The sequence below is a fragment of the Corvus kubaryi genome, unplaced genomic scaffold (assembly GCF_017639235.1).
Source record: "Corvus kubaryi isolate FWS band 111438036 unplaced genomic scaffold, C.kubaryi_AGA036_p1.0 66, whole genome shotgun sequence".
NCBI classification, from domain to species: Eukaryota; Metazoa; Chordata; class Aves; order Passeriformes; family Corvidae; genus Corvus; species Corvus kubaryi.
In genome coordinates, this window is record NW_024582054.1 from 29,542,601 (window position 1) to 29,569,062 (window position 26,462).

At 40.5% G+C, this 26,462-nt stretch overlaps 1 protein-coding gene across 5 annotated transcripts in view; it reads left to right on the plus strand.

Moving 5' to 3' along the window:
- The first annotated feature begins 806 nt into the window (after positions 1 to 806).
- Positions 807 to 26,462, plus strand: part of ESR2 (estrogen receptor 2) — a 35,216-nt gene continuing 9,560 nt past the window's right edge. The window contains exons 1-6 of one of the 5 annotated variants that reach the window (XM_042047764.1): positions 807 to 5,378; positions 5,453 to 5,507; positions 5,933 to 6,405; positions 10,551 to 10,726; positions 13,513 to 13,629; positions 21,937 to 22,236. In XM_042047764.1, coding sequence (XP_041903698.1) covers positions 5,505 to 5,507; positions 5,933 to 6,405; positions 10,551 to 10,726; positions 13,513 to 13,629; positions 21,937 to 22,236 — 1,069 coding nt within the window. In that variant the 5' untranslated portion in view covers positions 807 to 5,378; positions 5,453 to 5,504. Of the gene's footprint in view, positions 5,508 to 5,932; positions 6,406 to 10,550; positions 10,727 to 13,512; positions 13,630 to 21,936; positions 22,237 to 26,462 lie in introns of all 5 variants that reach the window. The other 4 variants (XM_042047762.1, XM_042047761.1, XM_042047765.1 and 1 more) reach the window with 4 other exon arrangements.

Below are 26,462 nucleotides of genomic sequence, written 5' to 3' on the forward strand. Positions count from 1 at the left end.
GAAGGCACATGTACCTTTGTTCTAGGACACTGTCATTGAGAGAAGTGGTGATTGAAGGAATTAATTCCTCCAGGATCCAAGGCACTGGTGTATTCCATGCTGTTGGGACAGAGCTATGGTCTGGCAATCAAAACAAGAATAATTTTTTTAGAATTAGCTTCATTAATTGGTATGTGCTGAGAGACCCAAGTGTGCTTCAGAGATGCTGGATACAGATGCACATCCCAGCTCCATGAAAATGTAAATCCTGTGCTGTTCTTCCCTGCCCTTTCTTGCGTCAGAGGGAGATGGTTTTTTTTAATAATGGGGTTCCCACCAGACTAGGGTGCAATTCTGTGTACTGTCTTCTGCCACAATACTGCTGTGGATTGAAGCATGATTACAAAATCCTCAGATAGATCCTTGTAATTGTTGCTTGTATAATAGTTTTAATAGATGTTTCTTTTCTAATGGAACACACTAAAATTTTCATGCTGAAATGTAAATATTCATTTTGATCAAAAAGTCCACACTGTGCTTTGAAATAATTACATGGAGAGTAAAGGAGCTGAAGTGTCTCAGTTTGCATTTTTATTCTTGAGCAGGACAATGGCTTTTCATTTCTGGTGTCTGAAACCCTAAGTCTATGAAACATACTTTAGAGATGCAAATCATAGAAAGCTTAAATCTACTCTCATGTCTGGTAATATTTTAATGGCCTACAAATTCAAAGGTTAAAAGCTAGTAAATCAACCTTAACTCTAGTTTGAACTCAGATCTGGACATATTTTCCAATTTTATGGATACCTTCTGTTGAACTAATACCGTGTAGTGTATGCAAGGCAGCTGGTTTTGTGCATCACGAAGTGTTGAATGTTGGTTGTCTTTGGGCAGGACCCACAGCTCTCACCTTCTTGAACAAAGGTGACAAATTGGCCAGTGTCCATGATCCTTTTATATGCCTCACTCTTTCCAGCACAGGTAAAATGGAATTTCCTCTGCTGTGAATGCCTCCAGTAATGGGAAGGTGGGAAGGGAAATCTAGAGAGCAACTAATCCAGCACACTGCTCAAAGTGAGTCTTTATTTAGTCTCTCCAAAGATAGGGATTTCACAGCCTTTCTGGGTATCCTATTCCTGTACTTCATTCTCACTGTGGAGAATTTTTCCTATGTTCTACTGGAATTTCCTTTGCACTGGCTTGTGACTGTGATCTCTTGTCGTGACTTGTGTGCTTTCTGTAAAAAGAGTCTGGATTTCTTGTCTTTGGAACTCCACTTCAGGGGGTAGAAGACCGAAGTCGTGAATTCCTCTAGTGGAACAAATCCAGCTCCTTTGCTGCCCCCATGTCATATTCAATCAGCCCTGAAATGTATTCAGAAATGTTTAGAATAATGTAGGAGTTGTCAGTGTCCTGAGTAACTCAAAGGCTAGCATAGGCTGAAGAGTGCTCGTTTTGCTTGTTTCAAAGTGTTCTTTCCTGCGTGCTTTAGAGCTGCAGTGTTTTCTTCAGAGAAGGTCTTGATGTCATTGAGGACAGGTTATTAATTTTGGAGGAATGAGTACAATATCTGAAGTCTGGACAGATAGCTGTGTTTGCATTTTGCTTCCATTTCTCTGCCCTACTTGTTGCAGCCAGTCCTTCTCAGGCAATAATAGACTTGTTTACTTGTCTGCCTTCTGTTGGCAATATCTGGCACGGCTGTGTTTAATGAGTAATAAGTTTTTCACAAAACCTGAAGCACAAGTATGCCCTTATGCATCAGGAATGACTTTCCTTTAATAATCATGTTTCTAGAAGATGATTCAGTTTATTATTGCAGTGAGTTGTGTAAAATGTAACTTAACAGAATATTAATAGCATGCTCCACAAGATGACTGAGGATCTTTGGCTGTGGGGTGGTGGAATGCATGCTTGCTGAATCACCTCTATTAAACCCAAAGGCAGAATGATTGTACTTTAGTTTAAGCCTAGCACAGAAAATGGTCATCTTGATTCTCTATTGCAAAAGATCTTTACTAAAAATATATATAAAATTCTAAGCATGTTGTGGTGCATGTTGATGGAAGGGTGCCTTCTATCACTCCCTTGCTTTTTGAAGTGTTGTACTTTTCTAGGAAAAGCTATTGTATTGTGTTCCCAAGCAGGCACCCTGCCCTCTCTACCTATTTTGCCACTTTCCAAAACTAAAACAAACAAACAAACAAAAAAACCCAAACAAAAATCAAACTAGCTTTTTTCACACAAGCCTTTTAAAGAGGTACTTGGTATAGGTAATGTGCAGTAAGTGGCTTTTGAGTTTGTTGAAATACGTCAGATGGCTTAATTATTTACCCATATGTCTGTTTGACTATGACATCTAAACCAGTTCTTGTGTCCCATCTGGCATGTCTTGCATGGTGGCTCTCAAGATACATTCAGTTGTTGTAGAATTATTCAAAGACAAGAAACCTGATTTTTTTTTTTTTTTTTTTTTTTTTTTTTTTTTTTGGTGGAGAACATTGATAACATTCCTTTTTTCCCTACATCCTCATGGATAGTGGTGTCATCCTCTGAGTACTGGAAAAAATGAAGCTGTTTTATGTCAGAAGTGAATCCTGCCCGTAATGTCTTAGATTTGTGAATGGTAAGTGTTATTCAAGGAACTGGCCAGAATGGCTGTTGTTTACTTAGTAATGGCATTTCAGTTGTTGAGTATCTTGCTAAGCTAAACTGTCTTCAGTGGATTGAAACATTTGCAGACTCCCAGGAAACCAGAGTATAAAAATAATAGGCACCTGTTTTGTTTCTGTGTCTGGTACAAATCTAGTGCAGGGCTGATAGACTGCATCTAAAAAATGTATTTTATCATTGAATCTTGCTTTTAAAATCTTTCTTCAGAGGAAGTGTTGGGACAGGAGTTCACTTTAGGAAGTAGTTCATTTCTGTTTAATGAGTAGTCTTTAAAATATGAGGACATTATACCAGGATGGAACAAATTTATTAGCCTATTGCACTACTTACTGTAATCCTTGTATTAAATGTGGTCGTGCTTCCTTCTTTGTTTGTGGAGTCTGTTTTCTCGCAAGCTCAGATCCTGAGGTTTGTTTCCCTCAATCTTCAGTCCTTCTTTAAGATACACAACTTCAGAGTCCAGCAGCCAATTTTTAGGACCTTCTGAGCAACAATGGATAATTTCAGCAGTTTCACTTTATTTGTGAGGCTCTGGGCTTCCCATTTTAAATTCTCTGGGTGTAAAGAAACGTGGTCAATGTGATCTCATGTAGATCCATAGTCTACTGTGGTTGAACTATTTCTGCCACCCAAGTTAATTATCTCAAGTCAATGCTGTTATTTTTTCACTACATTACAGCCTGCAGAAGACCATGAGTACAGTTTTCTTTAACTTGCTAGACCCTAGGGTCTCCTTTTCTTGTCAATAAGTTATGAGCAGTGTGTTTTTCAGGAAGGCTGTACTGACTTCTTATGCTTGTGTGAACTCCTACCCCTAAAACAAGCTTCACTCTTGCTCCTGGTAACTTCTGTGTATGCTTCTGAATACTGTGTGCTGCCCTTTAGAGACCATATCTCCTCCTGCTAAACAGGCAGTTACCCTGCACACACACATCAGTGGATTCCCTCTGCAGAAAAACATTACTCAAATCTCAGCTGATTTCTGTTCATAAAATTTCGTAGTAGCAGCTCTGTGTTCTCTCTCTGTTTCTACAGTGTACAGGCATTTATTTGCTAAATGCTGAGGGAAACTACACAACCAGTTTCCTGCTGCAAAAGCTGCCACAGCAGAATGTCTCTAGCTGACTGTAACAGCGATGTTGCTGTAATGCTGCTCATGTCCTTCTCTCCGAAGGATTTGGGGTTCCCCTCCACTGTGCACCCTTCCAGAGGAGGCAGAGGGACAAAGTGAGCACAGACAGCTTTTGTTGGACATTCCAGACCCTCTGGCAGAGTGTCCATGCTCACCCTGAATACCTGCAGTCTCTGAGATTGCAAGGGGAATACAGCTTTGCTTACACTGAATCTTTAAATGTGTGTTGAATCCAGTGTGCTCACTGGGCCCACTCCTAGTAACCCCTGAAAATACTCCTAAGATAATTTTTTTTGTTCCATCATTTGCTTCTAAAAAATTACCCACCCCATAATCTGGGAGTGAAAGTGCCTTTGGGTTTGTCAGTGTTCTTTTTGCAGTGAAGTTTGCACAATGCCTGTTTTTTCCTAGAGGGGGCTGTGAAGCATCTGGTGGGGGCAGATGAAGTGTGTAGGTTGTGTGAGGAGTGAGGTCAGAATCCCCTGCTTTGACTGCTCTGGAGTTCCAGTCCAAGAACTGCTGGACACAAACAGCTGCTGAGATATCTCATTTTCCTGTTTCCCACAAAGGAAAAAACAGCAGCTGGGTCTAAAGTGCTGGAGCTGATTTAAATGAGTTTCTGGTTATTTCTACATATTATCTTCAGTTTCATTGCCTGGATGCAGAGTGAGGAGGAAGGATGGACTCTCAACTATCCATTTTAGTCAAAAAGACTATTTCTTACCTTTTTGGTTAATGCTTCTCCTCTCAGTCCTCACCCTAGAGGAAAAAAACATATCAATGCCCCAAGGTGGCATACTAGAAATGCCATCTGGCTGAGAACTTTGGGGACAGGGAGGTTGCTGGTACTTCAACAAAACTGTGCTTCAATCTTCATCATCTTGCTTTATGGTCATGTGAGGCAAAAAAAGGTAAGAACATTTAGCATCTATACCTTGGCCACTTGTGGAATAGCAAAGCTGGGTGAATGTTTAGGTATCCTGTGGTTTTTCATGTTAAGATCTTATTACAATATGTAAAAGTACATTGTAATATCAGTTCATGGGGCTGGAACTTGCTATTTTGGATACAGAATTGTTTTGAATTGCAAACTAGGTCTGTCTTCAGAGCTGGAATGAACTGCAGATGAAACTCTTAGTGAAGAACAAAGAAAAAATGTTTTTAAATGCCACAGTAAAATAATGCTTCTAGGACAGAGATCTGTCTTAAGAGGATAATTTTGGTGGGCTTTTTTTTTCTTTTCAGAATTCTTTTCTCTCTTAAATCCCTGAATCTGTCAAAGAGTATTTACTGTGGGCAGTTCAAGGTCTTTTTTTGATAGTGAGTCAGATGGGAGAAAGGACAGGGAGTAGTTGGGATGGGGATGGAGAGTGGCAGGGAATTAAAAAACTTCTGGACCTTATGAAATCACTCAAGTTGTGTTGTCAGCTTTGGAAATATCTGCATTTTATGACTTCTACTTTTCTGATGGCTCTGTTCAGAGGTGCCGTATCCAGGGACCTCTCAGAGATGAAGTTGCACTGCTTGCTGACATCCACTACCTGTCTTCCTCCTCTGTGTAAAGGGACGTGCAGTGGAGTTCTGGATTTGGAAGGTGTAGGGGATATGCATGTGTGTGTGTATGTCTGTTTTCAAAATACCTGCTCTGACATGTTTGTGATGGAAAAGGGAAGCACCCTGAAGTACAAGGCTGAAGACTGTAGTGCAGTTACAGCAGAAGATGGTGAGTTATAATGGGAATTGATTTCTCCTCCATAGCTGTGGGTCTTGGGATAATTTTGCCTCTGATATAGAGCAGTTTTACCCTGGTTGTAACTCCTATTAAGATCCAAGTTGTCACCTTCATCTTTGTTGCAGGCAGGCCTCAAATAGTTTTCTTCTTAAAATTATTATTATTTTTTAAGGGAGTCTGAACTCTGTGTGTGTTTTAGCCTTTATATTTAAGGATATTCTAAAAAGCTTTCTTTCTCTTAAAGGTAGTAAATTTGTACATTGATTATTTAAGTGCATTTGGTATGTAGCCTGTTTTAACGAGACATTTTTATGTTTTTTGGTTTACGGGTTCCTTTATTCTTTTATAGAAGACTTAATGCAGAGCTTTCTAACATTTTAATTTTTTTTTTTTTCTGAAATTCTTTATCATCTTAGGATGAATATTTAAACAGCACTCTTCAATATTGCTTCAAAATGTCCCTGTGCACGTCTTCTCACAAGGACTTTTCTCAGTTGCTGCCACTTCAGGATATTGGATGCAATAAAACAGAAATTAAAAATTCACCTGCTGGTGTCATCTCTCCAGTTCCCTACAGCTGCAATCAGTCCACGCTGACAGCAGAACACAGTCCAGTCTACATTCCCTCATCTTACATGGAAAACAGACACGAGTATTCCGCAATGGCATTCTGCAGCCCTGCTATGGTGAATTACAACATTGCTAGCAATTTTGGGGATCCAGAGAGCATGACTGCAAGGCAAACCTCCAGCCCCAGCACGCTGTGGTCTGCTCCTGGCCATCTGTCCCCTCTGACACTGCACTGCCAGTCCTCACTGCTGTATGCAGAGCAGCCCAAGAGCCTGTGGTGTGAGGCACGACCGATGGAGCCAGTGCTGCCCGGGAGCAGGTCAGTGCTGCTTGTTGCTTTAAAACTTGGCTGAATATTATCTACAGTTTCCTCAGCTCAAGTCTTTTCTTTTTACGTTTGAATTCTATGTACTGGTCCCTCTGAAAAATAAAACAATGCCAGAAAAGCTCCACTAGACACCAAATCAGTCCTGGGGTGTTTGTTTGTTTGTTTTTAGTGTAACTTCTGAAGTGAGATTTTTTTTTTCAATACCTCCTTAGAGTACTATACACCAACACAAAGCATTACAAATACCTTCAGTGTGGGAAAAGTTCAGTGTGTAAACAAAAATTCAAGGCTTCTAGGTACTATTCTGTGTAATAAAATTAATTTTGCTCTGGCAGATTAAGTCCTTTTGAGGGAGAGAGGTAAAAGTTCACTCTTTTTGCCTTTTGATACAATGTTGTTTGAATTCCTTTTTATCCAGATTATTCTTTTTACTGCTTCTAATAGATGTGAAGGCTTTTTGTTAACCTGAAATTCAAGGGAAATATTTTCTTTGCTTTTAGTATGAACAGTCACACAGCAGCATGCACCACGTTAAAAGGTGAAAAAAAGCCTGACTCTGTTTCTTGCTGCTGTTCCCAACTGACTCTGTAAAGTTGTTGTGAACAGCAGAGTCACAGGCTAAATTTTCAGCTGACAATAAACTCTGTTTGCAAAAACACATTCTTGTTCTGCACATTTACTGGTATTGCAAACCCTAATCAGCATGTGGATCATCAGCCGATGGAATTGCTCTGTTTGTGGGCACAACACCTGCTGGATGGATAAAAGCTCAGGGTGTGCAGGTGCTGTTCCTGCTTCAGCAGCTGTATGTTTATTCATAGGTCCCCTTATTAAACTTCAGCAGCCATTTGGAGTATGAAAAATAGTGTGTCCTGGCAACAGTTTTAGTTCAATGGTTAATAGAGGATTTGTGCTATTTTTGAGACTACCCACGTTCCTTGTGCAAGGGGTGGGCTTTATGCAGTTCTGGAGTGCAAATATGCTTTCAGTGTAGGTGTGTGGATTGGGAAAGACTCTTTGGGTAGCACTTACATTCAGAAGAATTTCCCGAACAGCTTTGATGTGAACAGGGGTAACATCCAAACTCTTTCCACTTTGGTTAAGGTTCCAAAACTTTGACAGCCCTGGGAACGTTAGTGTTTCAAGCTGTCCAGATGTTGGGACAGCAGCTGGAATAACCCAGGAGCAAGAGCACCCTGTCTGATGCCCTGCAGTGCCCTCTCTACAACAGACAGAAGGGAAGCCAAACCTCTCCCACTGGAGTTTAAATAAATAAATCATCAGCTCTTTGTATAGATATATAAGGACTATTGCTCCTGCAGCTGATGATGACCTAACTTAAAGAGAAATCAAGAAAATCTGGAGTATAACCTCTTTTTCACAGTGTGGTTTGAATTGAAAGGGGTCTTAAAGACCATCTAGTTTCAACTCCCGTGCTGTGGTCAGGGACACCCTCCTCTAGACCAGGTTGCTCAGAGTAGAAGGATGACCAGGAGAAAATCAGTGACTTACTGCTTTCAGTGAAGTCTTAGTTCTTTTTTAGAAAGGTAGCACCTCAATATAGAAACCACGATCATAAAATAGAGAGGAGTACTAGGAGGTGTAAAGAGAGAAATCTTTCACCATGGGGTTCCTCAGTAGCCACCAGGCTACATCCCCTGTTTTCCTGCATCCTTTGGTGCAGGAGCATTGTGGGCATCCATCCAGCCACTTCCAGCTCACCTGCAGGACCTGGCAGCTCATTCCTCTGCTGAGCATCCTGGTGTGCCCCAGTCCTACAGCAGCTGGGATGGGGTCTCTACCCACATGTGGGCTGCCCTCTCTGGACTGCCCTTTGTGTGGAAACACTGTCGGAGCAGGAGACTCTCGGGGTATGGGATGTTTACCTGAAAGCCCTGACTGTTTGTAGGGTCTGTTGTCCTCACAGACAGCAGTGACAAAGTGATGGGGTTTGGGCCTCCTGGTGTGAGGCTGCAGCTGTCACAGACGAGTGGCTCTGATCCTGTTTGGCCCACAGGAGGAATTTGTTCCAGATGGTTCCGTTGCGTGCAAGCTGTTTGCCACAAGTCTGAGGAAGCCTTGCCGCTTCCATGTGTGCAGGGTGGCTGTCATTAAACTTTTAAGCAAGGAAAGAAAAAGTGCTTTTTAAAAACACTTTTCATGACAGGGAGGTAAAAACCAACAATCCTCACCGAGATGTTACAGTGTGTGCTGCTTCTTTGTTTTCATCCATAACCTCAGTGCTTTATCGAGGGCACTAAACATTGCTCTCCACAGCATATCAATCAGTCACTCAGAGCCTCTCCAGCTGATTTTGAGCCTTTTCTGACCCTCACAATTGGATAATGATTCCCAAATAAAGCTTAAAAATATATCTCTTTTGCTAATGTGAAACACCAAATTACTTTTGCTTCCAAATACAGGGGGATAGGAATGCTTTTCCCTCCTTGCATTAGCAGCATATTAGGCATGTGTGATACAGTCCCTTTGCTCTTGGGGAGAGTTTCCCCCTCACTGGTCTTTCCAGCATGGCAGAGAGGGAAATAACTCAGTGATTAGCCAACCCATTAACGAGGTGTGTGTCTAATCAAAGACCGAGCTTGTTAAACACCTAAACACTCCTCTGCCCTGCCATGTCTAAATGAATTGACATTTTAAAAAATCTCTCAGGAACTTAATTGTACAACAAATACCTTAATTTTTCTGTTTTGAAATTTGCTCTGAGAAGCACCTTTTCTTCCTTTCCAAATTTTTTACCAGGAAATTGGAGCATGTTCTCCTCAAAAACTTATGAACTTGATGGTTTTCAGTTGGCATGTGGGTGTGTTTGTCCTTACCTCCTGTCATGAAATCAGCACAAAATCTACTTTTAATATATTAGTTAAAGCCTCTTTGACAGCACTTTTAGCATGTTTCCACTGTTCTGTTTAAACTTGCCCTTGTTCTGTAGAAGTCATAAACCATGCTACCTGCTGTCTGATCCCAAGAGATTCTTCTTCTCCCTAATCCTTCTGGAAGGTGGGATGAGGAAAATTCTAGAGTTCCTAAGTTCTGCCTCTGTGCTTAAGTGTTTACATGTAAGTTGGCTACGTACCATTCCTTTTCTCAAACTCTGAGCTGCTGAGAGTTTGCACATAACACTGTTTTCTCTCTGTCTAGAAATTGTATTGACCCTGGAAGCACAGCGTGCAAAAATCACCAAGAAAATGAGGTCCAGATAAAAAGGATACAACGGACGTACTTCCTATACCTAAACCAAACGTTACTGATAATCTAAGTTCCATTCCTCTTGTGTTTGTTTACAGGACATTGGTGTCAGGAATTGGCTGTTTTTTCATGGTTTTATTCTGTTTTAATTTTAATCCAGTCATGAAGAGTAGTTCCTGTATGTTGGAATTATTTGCAACACTTCATGAATGTGTATATCTTACTAATTTATATAGAGCACCAAGTTTTTAATGTATGAAAGTATTTTATTAGTTGCGTTTCCCCATTCTTCTTGTATTCAGGCTTCTTTTCGTTTAGCATTAGGGTGATCAACATGGGATGTCGCCTTGAACAGAAAACTTTGTCTAACATCATAAGCTGATCTTGTAGGCTGAGATTCACATCTCAGTTATTTGTCTCCAGAATGTCATTGAATGAATAAAGCTTCATGTAAAGGAGGAAATACTTGAGAATGGATGTGTGTTGTAATTTTGCCTTACTACCAGAACAAAGCAACTGCAGCTCTGTTCATTGTAGCATTTATCATGTCAGTCTGAGCTGTCTGAGTTCTCCTTTTCCATGTGAAGCTCCCAAGAGGCAAAATCCCCTTGGTTCACAAATCCCTGGACTTGCACATTCCCAATAATTCTTCAAGACCCATCAGACCCAGGGTTCATGTGATTGATAGAACAGCAGTCCGGTTTTATGCCTTTGAGTATTTTAAATCTTTCTAGTGTGTCATCACTGGGATTAGACTACATGCTTTAAATTATCTTGTCAGAAAAGGCTTTATGTTTCACACTATCCTGTGTTGAGGAACATGAAGACTCTGTAGAGAGAGAATAGAAGACAATGAAAAATTATGGAACTCTTTGCAGTGCAGTTTAAAATTTTCCTCTTTTGTAACAGATGTTTTTCTTTTCTATCAGAGAAACATTAAAAAGAAAAACTAATGGCAATGACTGTACAAGCCCAATTGCAAATAATCCTGGCTCAAAAAAGGATGCCCACTTCTGTGCAGTCTGCAGTGACTATGCTTCAGGATACCACTATGGGGTCTGGTCCTGTGAAGGCTGCAAAGCATTTTTTAAAAGAAGCATTCAAGGTAGGACAAACAGGGTTTGATAATTTTGCTTAAATAAATTGTTTCATGTGAGCAGGGGCTGCAGCAGTTGACCTAGTAATGAGTTGGTCTGAAATCCTGGTGTCTGGTGCTCCATGCTGAAAATAGAGCAACACATGATTTGACAATTTTATCTTTTGGCTCTGATGTTATCAAGATCTGGAAACATTACAGAGTGAGCAATTGATTTCTTTAGAGGAGAGGTGGAATGCATAGCACAGTGAGGTCCTGCAGCAAAGGCCTGGGTGGGATGGCACTGCAGACCTGTGAATCTGATGGGAGTTTGTGGCCCACCTCAGCTGTAGTAATTGAGAATTAGTTTTCATAGACACAGTAAGAGTAGGCAATTATCTGGAGACTTTGCTTGGCAGGAGCTCTTCTTGACAAGAGTCTATTTCTTGGAGCTGTTGAGTCACAGTGCACAATATCTGCACACTATGTAGGATGGAAAAATATGTGTAGCATGTATCAGGTACTAACCTGATTATTGTTAATGCTCAGCCTCCACCCCTCAGAGCCTGCACTGCAGTATCTCTTACTCTGTCAGATCTCTCTATCTAAGACTCCCACTTCCATGTTTAAACTCTTAAATATTTGGTATTTAGTTCAAGCTTGCTGTGTGGCTGCAGTGTGAAGTAAATGTGGGGCTCCACGTTTGTTGCCACAGCCAGTGGAAGTCACTCAGGACCCTACTGCAGCTTTGGGGCACTTTGGTTTCTTTAACCTTGGCCTAGTTATCCTGTTCTTTGGCCTCGTCTGGGATCTTTTGGTGGAAAATAATTTCTATTGACATTGGCTGCTACACATGGATACCAGTGCAGAAAATCCTGTTGCTGTTTGGTCTTTAATGTTCCCCTTCCTCTTCTGCCTGCAAAGCCTTTAGCAATCTTCAGATATTTTCTTTTGGCTCAATATGGCAGAGTTGGTGCCACTAGGAGAATCAACTTTAATTCAGAACTTGTTTTGCCCTTTCACTTCATTGTACAAATTCTGCACAGGTGAATAGCAATTTCTACAAGGTGGTGCAAGTACTTTTGATTTCTAAAATAATTGAAGAGAACTCTGTGTCCAGTTTGTAACAAATGGAGACTGAATTTGATCTCAAGGTGTTTTCTGTCAAGTAAATTGTTTGCCTTCTCTGTGTTGCTCACATGTGCTTGAGCCACCAGCAAGTTACCCACTGTGGTCTTTTGTACGCCTCAGTGTATCCTGTCAGGTAACAGTGTTTGTAATTCAAATAAAAGGATAAAAAAAGACAAAGAAAGCTGGTTCTTGGCATAAAGCACTATCAAGCACTCAGTTGCAACAGTTATGTTAAAATAAAAGACTTTCTGGGCCTGCCATAGACCAAAATGTTGGGCTCATGTCTAATTAAAATTAGAAGGTATGACTGAGCAACTGTGTGTGGTCTGAGTTTGTAGTGTTGTCTGTTTGTCCCACATCACTGGATGTCTGCCTGCAAGTTAATTTATCCCAAGGCCACAAGAGTTTTAAATTACTTTATACTCCTGTGTGCAACAGAGAGCTTCCTCCTCCTCTCCCCCCATGTTGTGTGAAGAGTCATAAACAGTAATTTGTTTTTCAGTCATATCTGCCAGTAGGAAATGGGACAAACTGTAACCTGATCTCTTCTTTTTAAAATTGCTGGTTCAAAAATTCAAGGTTAAAATAATCTAATTTTGCACAGAAATAGTCACAATGGTTCAGTTAAATAATTACTCTTGGGGACATGAACTCTTGGATTTGCACCAAGTGAAAAAAAATTCACTCAAGTCGCAGTATTTTTGCCTGACCTTACTCTTGGTTGGGGGAAAAAAACCCAAAACCAACTTAAAAAGCAGCCTGGGAGAAAAGATATTAAGAAAAGTAAATGAGTGAATATTTTTTGCATTTTTTGGTAATTGGTGCAAGAGATAGTCCCAGTATTTGGCAGGAGATGATTCAACTGTGTTTATACCAGGAGCGTACCCAAGTCCAGTTTACAGTAATAAACCTTTGGACCAGATTATTGATTAATGAAATACAGTAAGGTAAAAAGTAAAGGGGTTTGGGTGGAAATGAGGTGAGATGGGAAAGAGTAAGAAGAGAACAAAAGAGGATGCAATGAAAACTGATGAAAATGAGATAAATGCTTGTCCAGAATATCTAAAACTTACAGCCTCTACTTGTGCTTTGCTTTGCAGTTACAGGATGCATTATTTACTACCACTCTGCTTTCTATCTTGGTCCTTTTTTTTTTTTTTTTTTTTTTTTTTTTCTGTTAACTTTGGTCCGGGGTCAATCCTCCAAAGGCTTCTTCATTCCTGGAACTCACCACATCAGAGTTCAGTAAATAGAGCTGTAGTTTACTTAAATCTTTGCAGGACTGAAGCTGCTCTTTTCAACTCTGCTGAGGAAAAAAAAAAATTAAAACCTCGTATCTGCCAGCTATAGGCTCCCAATATACAGTAAGAAATTGGAGATTGAGAGCAAATTTCCACAAGAGTGTATGTTCCATTGTTCCATTTTCAAAAAATTAGTTGGTTTTAGAAGGTGCTTGGTTATCTGACAGTCACCAGTATAAAGCTGAGCTATACCATCTGGTTAATTATGAGACCACAGGCTGATGTTTATAATACAGGATAAATACGCATTTTTGCATCAGTTAATGGAGTTTAGATATATGCACGTGGAAAAAGTCGAGCTGTTTACAGTCAGGAACGTTCCTGATTTGGGAAATGACCAAGATAGTTGGAACTGTTGAATTTTCCCTTCTTGCCCTGCTGCAGGACACAACGATTACATCTGCCCAGCCACCAATCAATGCACAATAGACAAAAACCGGCGCAAGAGCTGCCAGGCCTGCCGGCTACGGAAATGCTACGAAGTGGGGATGATGAAATGTGGTGAGTTTGGCATGTCCACGTTCTTAGCTTGGGTTTTGCTGGCTTTTTCTTTCTTCCCTTCAGCCAATTCTGTATATTTTTTCCCCTTGGAATCCTAAGAAGGCACAACAATTAAATCAAGGTTTAAGCTGGTTTTATAGGAAGGAATTAACTGATTCTTAAAGCTGAGGAAGACTTGTCATTTTCAGAAGAAAACCTGTGGGAAGGGGTAAGGTGTAGGTTAAGCATGTGAAAACCATATGACCTCTGCAGAGCTTCTGGGAGGCAGGTGACTTCCATGCAGAATGAGAACTCAAGAGCTGCTGCTTCCAGAGCCTTCCAGAGACAGTCTCTGCTAATGAGAGGTAAACGAGCCTGTGTCTGCTCTGCTGGTTGGATGCACTGCAGGAACAGTAGTGTCACAAGGAAGCAGCAGCTAATTCACCTGTATTCCACCTCTGACAGTGGCAAGGGTGGGTGCCTCGGGAGGAGTATAAGAATGAGGCCAGCACCTATGTGGAACTACTGCTGTCAGTTCTCAGCTTCCAAAAATTAGCAGCTGGGGACATTAGTAGAATGACAGGTTTTCTATTGTCTCTCTTTTTAATCCCATAAAGGCTTAGCATCTACAACATTCCTCAGCAGCTTGGCCACCCATCCTGTGAAGAACCAGCTCTGAGGTTGCCAGGATTTTGTGTGGGGCTTTGGTGGGGCAGCGAGGGGAAGGCAGTGAGAGGGCAGTTCTTTTTTTTGAACAAGCTATCTTTAGATGATGCCCCACAGCTCTTCCACCAAAAGAAATAGTGAACAACCACTGTTTGTCAGTGCACCACTCAGAATTATCCAGCCTTTTCTCTTATTCCTATCTCATACTTACAAGTGATGTGACTTCAATGTAGTTGTGCATTTAATAGATGATATTTTAAAAGTTACTTTTAAGAAGAAAATAATTTGAACGATGTCTCAGTCTAATGTATGTTTACAGTCAAGGTTTGCTGTTTCTTATAGATTCCCCAATGTATGTAATAGAAACAGGCTGGAAAAATATCCCATAAGAACACTGGAGTGGAAAGGAGAAAGTCACTGTGCTTGGCTCTCCATGATTTGCAGGCATGCATCTCATTTCATCCCATTTAATGTAGATACCTATTTCTGTTTCAAAACTAGGCACTGTTTTCATCCTCCTACAGCTTTGATCTGAAGACTGATTGTAAAATATAACTTCCTTCATTAGGAACATTCTTTAGAATTCCAGCCTGCATTTATTGCCGGACAATTAATGTTCATTTTTTCTTGTGACAACATTGTCTTTCAGCTTAAAGACTCCTCTTCTCTTTGTTGTTAACGGCCTGGTTTTGTATAAGGACTGCATCATATCCCCTCACAACCTTTGTTTTAGTTGGCTAAATAAACCAAGAAAACTTCTCCTCTTGCAAAATAGGAAAGTAGACAGAATCTGGAAATCATCAGGGTAGCTTGTCCCTCCACCTGCTCCAGGCAGAGATAACCCAATTTGCACTTGGATGCCAGAATCATGGACAGCATTCCAGTGGCTCTCCTCACTGCAGTAACAGTAATACATTTCTGTTGCTGCAGGAGCTTTTTTCTGTGCCCAACCCAGGATCCTTGTTGCCTTTTTCAAGGTAACATCATGCTGGCAGTTCAATGTCACACCTTGATATGTTACGATTGCAGCCTCCCTGTTCATTCCTAGCTGATAACTGCCAGTGTAGAACTGAAATTTCAACTGTTCCTTGTATTATTTTTGTACTCCTAAAGTACATTTAGTTCCTTTTGCTCAAGTCAGACGGTTCTTTCTATGTGAAGCTCCTGTCTTTTCCTGCAGTGATGATGGATCTCAACTTTTATTGGTGTTTGGTCTAACCTCCAGAAAGGAAAGCCTTACGCCTGCAAATAGGACTCCTTTCAAAACCTAACTTTCTGAATGGTGCTACTGGTCATCTTTATGACTGAGAATTTTGCTCAAAGTTTTTCCAGTGGAGGTTTCTACCAAGCCCCAGTTCTGGAGTTGGAAAGGCTTTGTCAAGACTGATTCCAGAATGATCTTGTAAGGTAGACTTCCACAATGCTTGCTTTAAATTAATAATTTTATTCTAGCTGCCCAGAAAGTCCAGGTGTGTGATTATACCTCATAGGTACTGTAGTATTACAAGTAAAAAATTATAGCATACACTTATATCCAAGCCTGTGTTCCTTTGAATCTTGTCACATATTCATAAACATGTCTTCCTACAAAAATTATTGTCTGCAGGACATTGATGACTATGCCAGATGAAAAATGACAGATTGAACCTATAACTGAAAAAAAAGAGCTGTATTTTTAAATACTTAGTTTTTAAAATAGTAGCACTTAAGTTGAAACTCTTGAGAATTTAATTTGAGAGTCTGAACAATTTAATCTCAGAAAAAAGAGCATAAAAATAAACTCAGAACTGTCTGAATCACCTGATGAGTTAAGTGGCACCTGTGAGTAATGCAGATGTATGGACACATGGTGACAGACATTTAAACCAGACAGATTTTAAGAGAGTATTTCTTGAGTGAAATGTAAATGCCTTTTCCCGCAGACCACGGCAATTATCTGTCAAATGTTTTCTCACTAGAACTGTGCTTTAATAAAAAAATTTCATTGTAGAAAGCCATAAAAGAGAACACTTTGTTTTTAATGAAGGCTTTTCTGCATCTCTGCTCCTTTCTGAGGTCACTTGGTGAATGGATTGGTTCACATCTGCTAAAGCCCTGAATGGGATAGAATGGTTTGTGAGTGCATTTTTGTTCAGTGGAGATTTGTGTCCAGCACGAGTGATAAAAGAAGTTCAATTACCACTTTGTACTCTTCTTAAAATCTCAACACCATTCCCATCGTATCTTTAAATCCTCCCTTTGCATATTATCAATAGACACCTTGAGAAAAACACACAGATACTTGTGTGTTTAAAACATACATTTCTGTGTCTAAATGTGATTAAGCAGCACATGCCATCTTCAGTGCAGTAGGAGGCAGTAGAAAAGCGTTGCTCTGGAGTTTCCTGGTCTGAAATTCTTTAGGATGTCGTCACCTTCAGAAATGTTAAGAAGTCAGCCCAACAAGCCACTTGTATTTTAGTGGAGGCTAGCTTAGGGGTGCCTATCACTAAGGTGATAATGGATTTTCTTACAAAATATACCATCATTGCCAAAAGCATGAGGGTCTTGGACACTGCATCTGCCTCTGCAGGAAGTCCATGTTCTGTGCTGTTTCAAACAAGGAAGCTACTGCTAAAGTTTGGCACTAGGACTACTAACAGTGGTAGAAAAATAATTACCAGCAGAATTGCACTGTCATCAGGAACAATGAAAACAGAAAAACTGCAATGAACTCTGTCCAGCAAAATTGAATAAAATAGATCAGGATAAAACTGATCTTCTCTTGGAACTTTCTGGTGTTTACCTGGGGAGCTGAAATGGACTTGGACTGTTTGTCAAAGGCAGTTTCTTCATCACTTTGCACTCTTGGAGCAGCTATGCCCTGCTTTGCTTTGTGTTTGCTTCCTGAGGCTCAAATAGACCTTCTTTCATAAGGAGTTTTCAGTTTCCCTGACTTTTATTTCCCTCCTATGCCCTGCTCTATATCTTTTCCCCCATGTGTCACTTCTCAACTTGTTGAAATCGTTCCAAAGATAAAGCTCCTTTCAGCCCCAAGTGAGGAGGCTGAGAGGCCACACTCAAAAGTGATGGAGAGATGCTGCTCTTGAATCCTGGCATCATTCAACAAGTTTGCAGGAAGGAAAATGGATTTCTCTGGGGGCTGGTTCAGGATTTGGCTCTTTCTCCTGTGTGTGGTTGCTGTGTGCAGTTGAAATACTGTAAAGTACTTTTCACACAGAAAATAAGTGAGGACAAAATATTTCAAGCCATTTTCTGGACATCAGATGTATTAATTGAATTTTAGCTTTTATAGCAATCACTATAATTGAGGCTCATGTTTTCATGTGCACACAGGCAGACGGCAGCTCCTTTGTCAGCAGCTCTGCTCTGGAATATGTAGTCACCAGAACATTTACATTTGCTTTCAAAGGCAACTGGAGTGATAATGATTTACTAATGTGTATTGGAGCCAGTTTTAAGCTCAAATACTTTCAAAAACTGATTATAATGTATTCAGTGGTAGAATCTGCAGTTGCTACAGAACTGATTAGTTATATAAGCCATTGCCAGGGACCAAAATCAGCATGAAGGGCAACATGCCATGTAACTGCCCACCATATCAGACAGCATTTGTGATTTTCAGAGAATTTGCAAAGCTTGAAAAATAGTGTGCTTTACTGCCAGTAGTACCTGCTGTGGCTCGTTCCTGGCTGAGTGAACAACAGGCTCATTTTAATGACCTTTTTTTCAATGTGCCTTATTTCATGTATCTTGGGGTCATTTACTCATGTGGTCTGTGGTGCTGCAGCTCAAGGTCTTGCCCTTGGTCCATCATTCTCAGCTGAATGCAGCAATTTTCTTTCACAAAATATCTCTAAATAAGGAGAGCATGGTAGGAAGAATGAGGGATTTGATCATTTTGCACTTCTGCAATTGCCTGAATTACCTTAATAGAAATGAATATAAGCTATTAAGTACTGTTAGGGAGTTTGTGGTATAGTTGAAGATAGTCCCTAATCTGGGAAGCTGTATTTTGTTGCTCTGCCTTTACACACATTTATCCACATCTCTGTGTCTACTTAAGCAAAACATTCGGCTGGTTGATAATTATTTATAAAATACAGTTTTAGAAACACGTATACATGTCTGTTGCATGCTAATGGATGTATAGGTAGAATTTCTCAGTCCTGCCTAAACTTTGGATTTTAAAAGAAAGTAAAGAAGCTCCTTTATGTCATTGAAAGTTGTTGTTTTAATTTGAAAGGCTGGTGTTTTCCGCTGTGTTAGTTGACTAGCAAGCTTAAATATAGTTTTCTTGTTCTTTAAATGCAAGCAGAAAAAACCAGAAAGTGTTAATAAATGGTATCTCTTTTAAGTACCTTTTATGCACATGGCTCAGTGATTCAGCCTAGTTCTGCTTTGGCAATATATGGTGAATAAAAACCACCACAAATAACTCAGAATCTGCTTTGGCTGGGTTTTTTCCCACCTTGCTTTTGTCATCAGTTGTCTTTTCTTTAGTAGCAAGTTTTTAATGCAGAAATGTAGTACTCCTAATCTGGCTTTCTGCACTGGTAATGTGATTATAGAAATTTGGTTTATGTTTTAAATGGAGCATATTTTTATAATAAGAACTGGTTATATAAGAAACTTGATTCAGTTAAACAACCTGAAGTAATTTAAAGGGGTTTACTAGTTCCCAGTAAGAACCCTCCCCAAGTATTGAGGCCTTTAATACTCTCAAAATCATAACCTGACTGAATTACCTTCAGATGGAGCATGGAGTGCAGCTGTGCAGATGGAAATTATTCAAGATTTTGTCAATTAGAACAGAATGCTGGACTACTTTTTATATTGTTTTTAAATTTGATTTCTGTGACCTTCATTAAAGTATGTTTGATTACCTATGTGTTTATATTTTCTATAAGCTTAAATTTATATTTATAGGCTACAAAATGTTAACTTTACAACAGTGAATTGGAGAGGATGACTCAGATCGTGGCACCAAAGGACTGATATCTTCAGTGCCACAGAGAAGTTTGGGTGACAGCATGACAGAGCCCCACAAGAGCACACTTGGTTCACTTCAGTGCCAGACTCTGAACTAGAGCCAATAAAAGCTGGCTGCAAGTGCTTCCTTGAACATATGTTGCTTCTGGCAGGTGTGTCAAAACTGTTGGAATTTCTTCCTTATTGTGTCATCAGGCACATCAGGCTCCTCTCTCCAGTTCCCTCTTAAGCCAGTAGTTTTTCTGACATTATCACTTTAGATAAGGTCCCCAGCTGAACGACTTTCCATATGTGCAAAGACTGATGCTCTTGCATCTTCTTTTGGGGTGTTTCACAGCTCCACCAGATACTGGAGAACAAAAACTATTCATGTCACAGAGCGTTTGGTATTTTTTGATAGCCCAAGAAAATTTTTACTCTACCCTGCGTGTGGCTTCTATTCCTATAGAATATTTTTCTTGTTCTGTATTTCAAGGTGCCCACGGGAAATGTGCTTCAGCTTTCTGAACAGTGAAAACAATGTGCTGTGTTTCCTTGTGGTTATGGTCTCTCACATGCCATGGAGATCAGAGCCATGGATCTCTCTAGCCCTGGGCACCTCCTCATCTGTCTCCAGCTGTACTATTGTTTCATTTGCCTACTTCACTGTTAGCCTTTCCTCTTTGTCTTCCCTGATGGAAAATACATACTTACTGTGCACTACAGGATTTCAGAACAGTCTGCAGCCCACTGTGCCATTCTAGTGTTTTTTGGTAGCTGACAAACCACTTCAAGATTTTCCTCTTGACCTTTGTGCATTAGCCAAGAAATGAGGCTTAGCACAGAGTTCACAGCATTATCCAGGTGTCTTTGTAGAAAATAGTCTATGCCTTGGTGGCCTTTGCCTCTCTTCAGGAAGGAATTGCCCAAGTGGGAAGAAATTGCTCTGTTACTTTTGTAGTTCTGCAGGGAACCTTTTTTGGGGTATTTTCAGAAAGTCTCATTCTATGAATCTACATAAAATAATGTCTCACGCTCTGTCTGTCTCTGCTGGTGTGTAACCTCTCCTTAACTGCTGTTCATCTGCTCTGGAAACTTCTAGCTAGTTGTCATTTGGCTAAGCATTTGGTTCTACAAATTATTTATTTCCTTCAATCCATTATTTGTGCAAATATCCTGTCTGCACTCAGCCCATTTCATCATGCCCACATCCCTTTCAAAGTTGCAAAACCATCTTTGCTCCAAATGGTGCAGGCCTTAAGCCGGACTTCCAGCTGAAAAATACTTCCAGCTCCAAATGGCTTATCCCACTTGCTCTTATCCCACTTGCTCTTATCCCACTTGCTCTTATCCCACTTGCTCTTATCCCACTTGCTCTTATCCCACTCCTCTTGCCTGAGGTCTGTTCATTGAATCAGCTTTGCCTGTTGGTCTTCTCCAGTCTCTTGGATTTCCAGGGAAACCATGTCCTCTAATATTGAGAAGTTCTTCAATGAGGACTTCTTTAACGAGGACTTCTTTAACTTTCTTCTACATCCAACATGGTTTACTGAGCAGGCAGCAAGAGAGAGCATGAGAGCCACGTGCAACTGAAAGGTTCACATCCTAAAAGTCCTGGAAGACACTGTTGGTCTTTATTCAGTGAGGTTGTACCTGGCTGGCCTTTGCATTCACCCCTCCCACAGACTGACCCAAATGCTGTTTGACAGCTGCTGAAGATGTGACAGGTCTATGACCTGAAAAGCCACTTCCACCTGAGGTTCCTCTGCCACATGAGCCTGAGACTCTGCATTCACCCAGCATCTTATTTAGCAAGACAAAGCCTTGTCAACAGTATCTGAAATCAATTTTTTGTGCCCCCACTGCCCTTATTTTTATTTGGCTTATGCTTGGACCTCTTTGCTAACTGGAGTAGAACTATAACTGAGTCTTTTACAAATATTGTAGTTTTGGAGAAGCTTTTAGACTCTTTCCTTGGCAACTATGCAAAAACAGGTAATAGTGATGCTACCAATAACACTGACCAAGAATTGGACAATGCTTAGTTTTGTCAGAATGAACAATTAATTAAGTCCAGGAATGTAAAGGACTGCTCTTTGCAATAGAAATAGCCTTCTGCAGACAGAGCTCCAAACAGGGTGTCTGCTCTTATTTGTAGATACCTGAACTCCCTTTGGAGAAACTTCTGCTGGCTTTTTGGGAGCATGGGGAGAAAATGGGTTGAATCTTGTAAATCCCTGGCTGAACATCCAGCTAACTCTGAAGCCCAGCTGTGCTTGTTCCTGAGGCGTTTAATCTGTAACTTGGCCCAGGCTTTCAAGTCTTTTATTCCCCCAGTTTACATATAAAGCAGAATTTACAATCAGCTATCTTTATTTGCCTTTAAAGATCCGATTTATATCTTTTTGATGTCAATGGGAGTTTCCCACTGGACTTTTAAATCGAGTTAACCAAAGTTCAAAACCAAACATTTTTAAACTTCATTTCTGTTTAGTAGAATAAACAAAACCCCTCAGCTGAAGTCAGCAGGAACAAAGTTAAGTCCATGCTGAATGTCCCAGAAACTTAATGATCATTATTAGAACATCCAATATTAAAGGGTTTTCACCCTCCTCCCCAAGTATTTGGGTTTATATAATGAAACCTGAGGGGAAAAACTCTCCAATGCCAAGCACGTGCCTCTCGCACCAGGCTCAAGAAGAGAACGCTGCGGGTACCGAATCCTGCGCAGCCACCGCGGTTCTGAGGATCGGGTGCATTGCCTTGGCAGAGCCAAGAAATACAACGAGGCGGCGACGCGGGTGAAGGAGATCCTGCTGAGCGCGGTCAGCCCGGAGCAGTTCGTGCTAACGCTGCTGGAAGCCGAGCCACCCCACGTGCTGGTCAGCAGGCCCAGCAAACCCTTCACCGAGGCCTCCATGATGATGTCCCTGACAAAGCTGGCGGACAAAGAGCTGGTGCACATGATTGGCTGGGCCAAGAAAATTCCTGGTAAGAAATTCAGGCTTGTTTTTATTTGTTTCAGGCAATGGTTTTACCATCAGTGTGTCTTCCTCTGCTCTGAAAAGACAGAATAGCACAGTAGGTACATGGTATGAAAGTCAAGCTTTCTGTCCTGCAAAGTAATGGAGAGTTTATTGCTCTCAGTAACTGAGAGCAATATTGTGTATTTTGATTTATACACAATATAACCCAGAATTTGCTGTCTGTTCTTACTCAAATACTTCTTCATTTTGCTATAAAGCAGAGCTGGTGTTGTATGTAATTTCTACCTCATCAGCTATAAATACATGATTAAGCTGATTTAGAAGGTTCATTTAACACCAAATTCTTTCCTTGAGTCCTGATAGAAGGTTTCTGGTACAGTTAGTGATAACTGAAGGGTGTCCAAGTCCTGGGTCTGAAATAATTTCATTTGACAGAGCCGCTACAGAAAACATCAGTGAAGCACAGTATTGATCTCAGATTTATCATGTGCACTCTTCCAAAACAAAAATCAGTAAGGGTTCTTTTGGTTGTTGGCAACAGCAAGAACATGCACCGCAATACAACTGTCTGTTAGTGCCTGGAATATCTCAAATGTGTCCATGGCATCACGGCAATGAACCATTTAACTTCTCACAAACTATTTCAAAAGAAATGGTGAGCATTTGCAGTTCCTTCTCCATGAATTACCCTGACTAAAACAGGCAGAATAAAAATTAAAAGTGAGTTAAAAGCATGGAATAATTGGTGGACTTATAGCAGTATGGGGCTTGATCCTGAGCTTCAGATAGAGTGCACTGCTGGTGATGCCTTTTCCTGGTCTTAAAATCAAGAGTCATACACGGTTAGAAGGGGAAAAGGGATTTTACCTTGGTATTTATTTTAAGGATCCTTAGGTGCACACATCCAGGTCATATGCATTGAGATGCACCCCACCGAGTCTGTCTCTGTGTCCCCCCTCCCAACATTGGGTATAACATTATAGGTTTTTCTAATTAGCATATCTATCAAAGATTCCCCAATGAGAGGCTCAAATGAGCCCCCCTCCCAAAGGAACCTTCCCCAGGATGGTTCTATCTTGGTTTACAGAATGTGTTCTGGAGAGGACCTTGGGGTCTGGGGCACTCTGATCCCTAGCTAGGAAGCTTCTAAGATGTTTAGTCTCTTAACTTGACAAACAAGTCCAAGAATGTAGGCAAAAAGCACTAGGAATACAGAAGTTGTAAAAAGGTATAACAGGGGTATAAAAGAAAAGGCAAAAATCTTCATGGCATCACTGGGAGGCAGCACTCCAAAGATCCTCTGCTGTATTTTATGCTGAAGGTGTTCAGAGTGTGCTGGTGCGTGCCCTGCCCTTGTCACGGTGTGCACTGCAAAGAGCTCCTGCTGCTGGAGTACCCACATGGGGAAACATGACAGGAACCCTTCCCTCCAGAAGCACAGTACACGAAGCAAACTCGGAGGAGAATATTTCGTAGAATCCTTAAATTAGGAATTTAGCGTCAGGGAAGCACATCCTGTTTCAGGTCTAGGTGGAGTGGCTGATGTGCTTCCAGCTCCAGCTGCTGAACACAGCTCCCAGGGGCAGAGCAGTCTCAGCCACTGTGTTGGAGGGTCCAGGTGTGATGGTTTTGGGGTGTGCAGATTCCAGGCCAGCTGCTGAGCTGCTGGGGAGGAGATGTTTGCACCCCAGAGCATCTCAAACCACACAAGACACCTGCAAATTGATGATAGTTTTGCAGTTAATGTGGGATGTTTCAAACAGAGAGACCAAATCCTTTATCCTTATTTTTCCTGGCTTAAGAAACTCTGAAAATAACTGTGAAGTTAAGTAACCATAAGGGGTTAAATGGTATCGATGTAATTTCTTGTCTAATCATAAAAACTTGATTAAAAGGTGCCATTTCAGAGGACTCCACACAGTCATGTTTATCTGGTAGGAAGTGAATGGTGCAGGAAGATTGGTCTTGGAAGATGACCTCATTTTAACCAATATTTCAATGGGGAAAAACCCCAGCCTAATCTTTTCCATTTTCTGATTATTATTAATTTCTATTCTTTAACTCTGTCACCTTTTTTTAAAAAAAAACAACAAACCCACAAATCCAAAACCTCAGCTAGTTAAGATTAATTATTTTTATTTTTTTACAAGATCAGTTTCCAAATCACCCCCAATTTTGGCATCAGTCACTTTTAGTTTATTTTCAACATATGTCAGAAATAAAAACATTTCTTGGCAGTAGGAGAACTGTATGAAGAAAACCCATTGAAGCAACCAAAGCAACCTTCAAAAGAGTTCCTGGGAATGCTGACACTGTCTTATCTCTGTTTATTTTTTCTGAACACTCCTGTTACAGAGGACAGAAATAATCAGCATTTTAGAGCAATGACAAAAATAAATGCAATGTTTAATATGCACCTAATTGCAAGTGACACTGCCATATTACATGGCAGCTGGAGCATTTACTTCAGTGTGGATTGATTTTTTGTTTTTCATTAAAAAAAACTGATGACTAAAGCTCAGGATATGGAATTTCATTTTTCAAAATCTCTTGCCTGAAGGTAATCATGTTGATCCCTGCCTGGTAACTGGAGGTAATGTCTTAGGGAAAAACAGAGAGTTCTCGACGAATGGCCCAGTGAGCAGTAATTTTACCTTCTGAAAAGCTGAGTATTTGCTTTTGTGCACCTGGGTTAGAAGCCCATTTTCATCTCTAAGTTATTATTGGATATTATTTTAACACTCACTGGGAGTGAAAAAATAAAAAATTCCTTATTCTATTAACAGTAACTTTTTGCCTAAGTAGGAAAAAACCATGTTTATATTTTGTGGAGGTTTCATATTTAATATTTAATATCAGTCTTTTGTTATGAATTTTACTCTGTGGCTGTACTTTTGTCTGTACTTTCGTCTGTACTTTCAGCCTGGTGGATTGTATTTTTTTGTTGTTCAGTAAAATAGAAGCTGACATCTGGATTTTTTCCTCCTGAGTTCCAGGTATTTTAATTCTTGGTTGTCAGGTGGCAGAACACAGCTTCTATGATTGCCTTTTGCTTTGTTGACCTGGTCTAAAAGAGTTTAACATGATTCATTGCTGAACCTGCATTGCAAATCAATAGGATGTTGTCACAATATTGAAATTTGGATTCATTATGCAACCTAGTGTGTTGCTGACCAGAGCAGTCTGTCTTTTTCTAGTTTTTACACATTCAGTACAAGTTTTTTTCTTGTCTGTCTTAACAATTTTTAATTAAATGATGAGGTACACAGAGCTCACAATTTAAAGGACGTAGTACAGTCACAGAACGAGTAGCAGTTTAAGGTACTCTGGAGGAAATTAAATGGGGCTTCTGATGCTTCAGGTTGTTGTTTGCTGTCATGGATCTTTGGAGCATGAGATTGTTAGGAAAAGGAGAAGTAGAGTCCTTCTAACAGCTGTGCTCAATGGCCATAGCTCCTACTGCTGCTGCTAATGTGAGTTTAGCAGATGACATCTGTGATAAATCTGTATCTTCAAGAACCTGTAGATTGAATGTTGGGACATGGGCTGACGCCTCACTCAGCTGGGAGAGTTTTTAAACCTGGTAATTCCTTCTTTATGCTAGAGAAATCAGTACAGGCCGGTACAAATATTTATTTAAATATACTCTGAATTGTCTTTGGGCTGTTGTTTCCCAGGAAACTGACATTGTCTGTTCTTATACTACTTCACACTTTTGTGAATATTTTCCTAAAAGCAGTTTTAAATGATGAGCGTGTGTGGCAGATAATCTGTTGTTGGCTGTGCATTCTGTAGTAAATTCTGTGATGGTGGAATCCAGGAGGGAAGGTACCACTCCCAGGCTCCTGTTTACCCTTCTTATAAAATCAGAGGCAAGGCTGTACCAGTTTAGAAAGGCAGCATGTTCAGTGATGATAAAAGTGAGCACTGCCCAGTTCATGTCAGCCCCTGACTGTCTTCCAGCTGAGTAGTGTAATAAGATTAAAATACATGGAACATTTGTATAAATTACTGACAGAGAGATTCCTTGGCAGCCCAAACTCACTGTGTGTATTTTAAGACCTCGGACAACTGAGAAGAACTTCAGGAAACCTGGCTGCTGTGGCCAGGCTGTAAGGATTTGGCACCATGCAGTGCAGAGATGCCAGCTCATCTGAAAATGGAGCACCTTTGCAAAGGGCCCGAGCTAAAGGAGCCCAGCTTTGAAAACTGTGGCCTGATCTTAGTTTT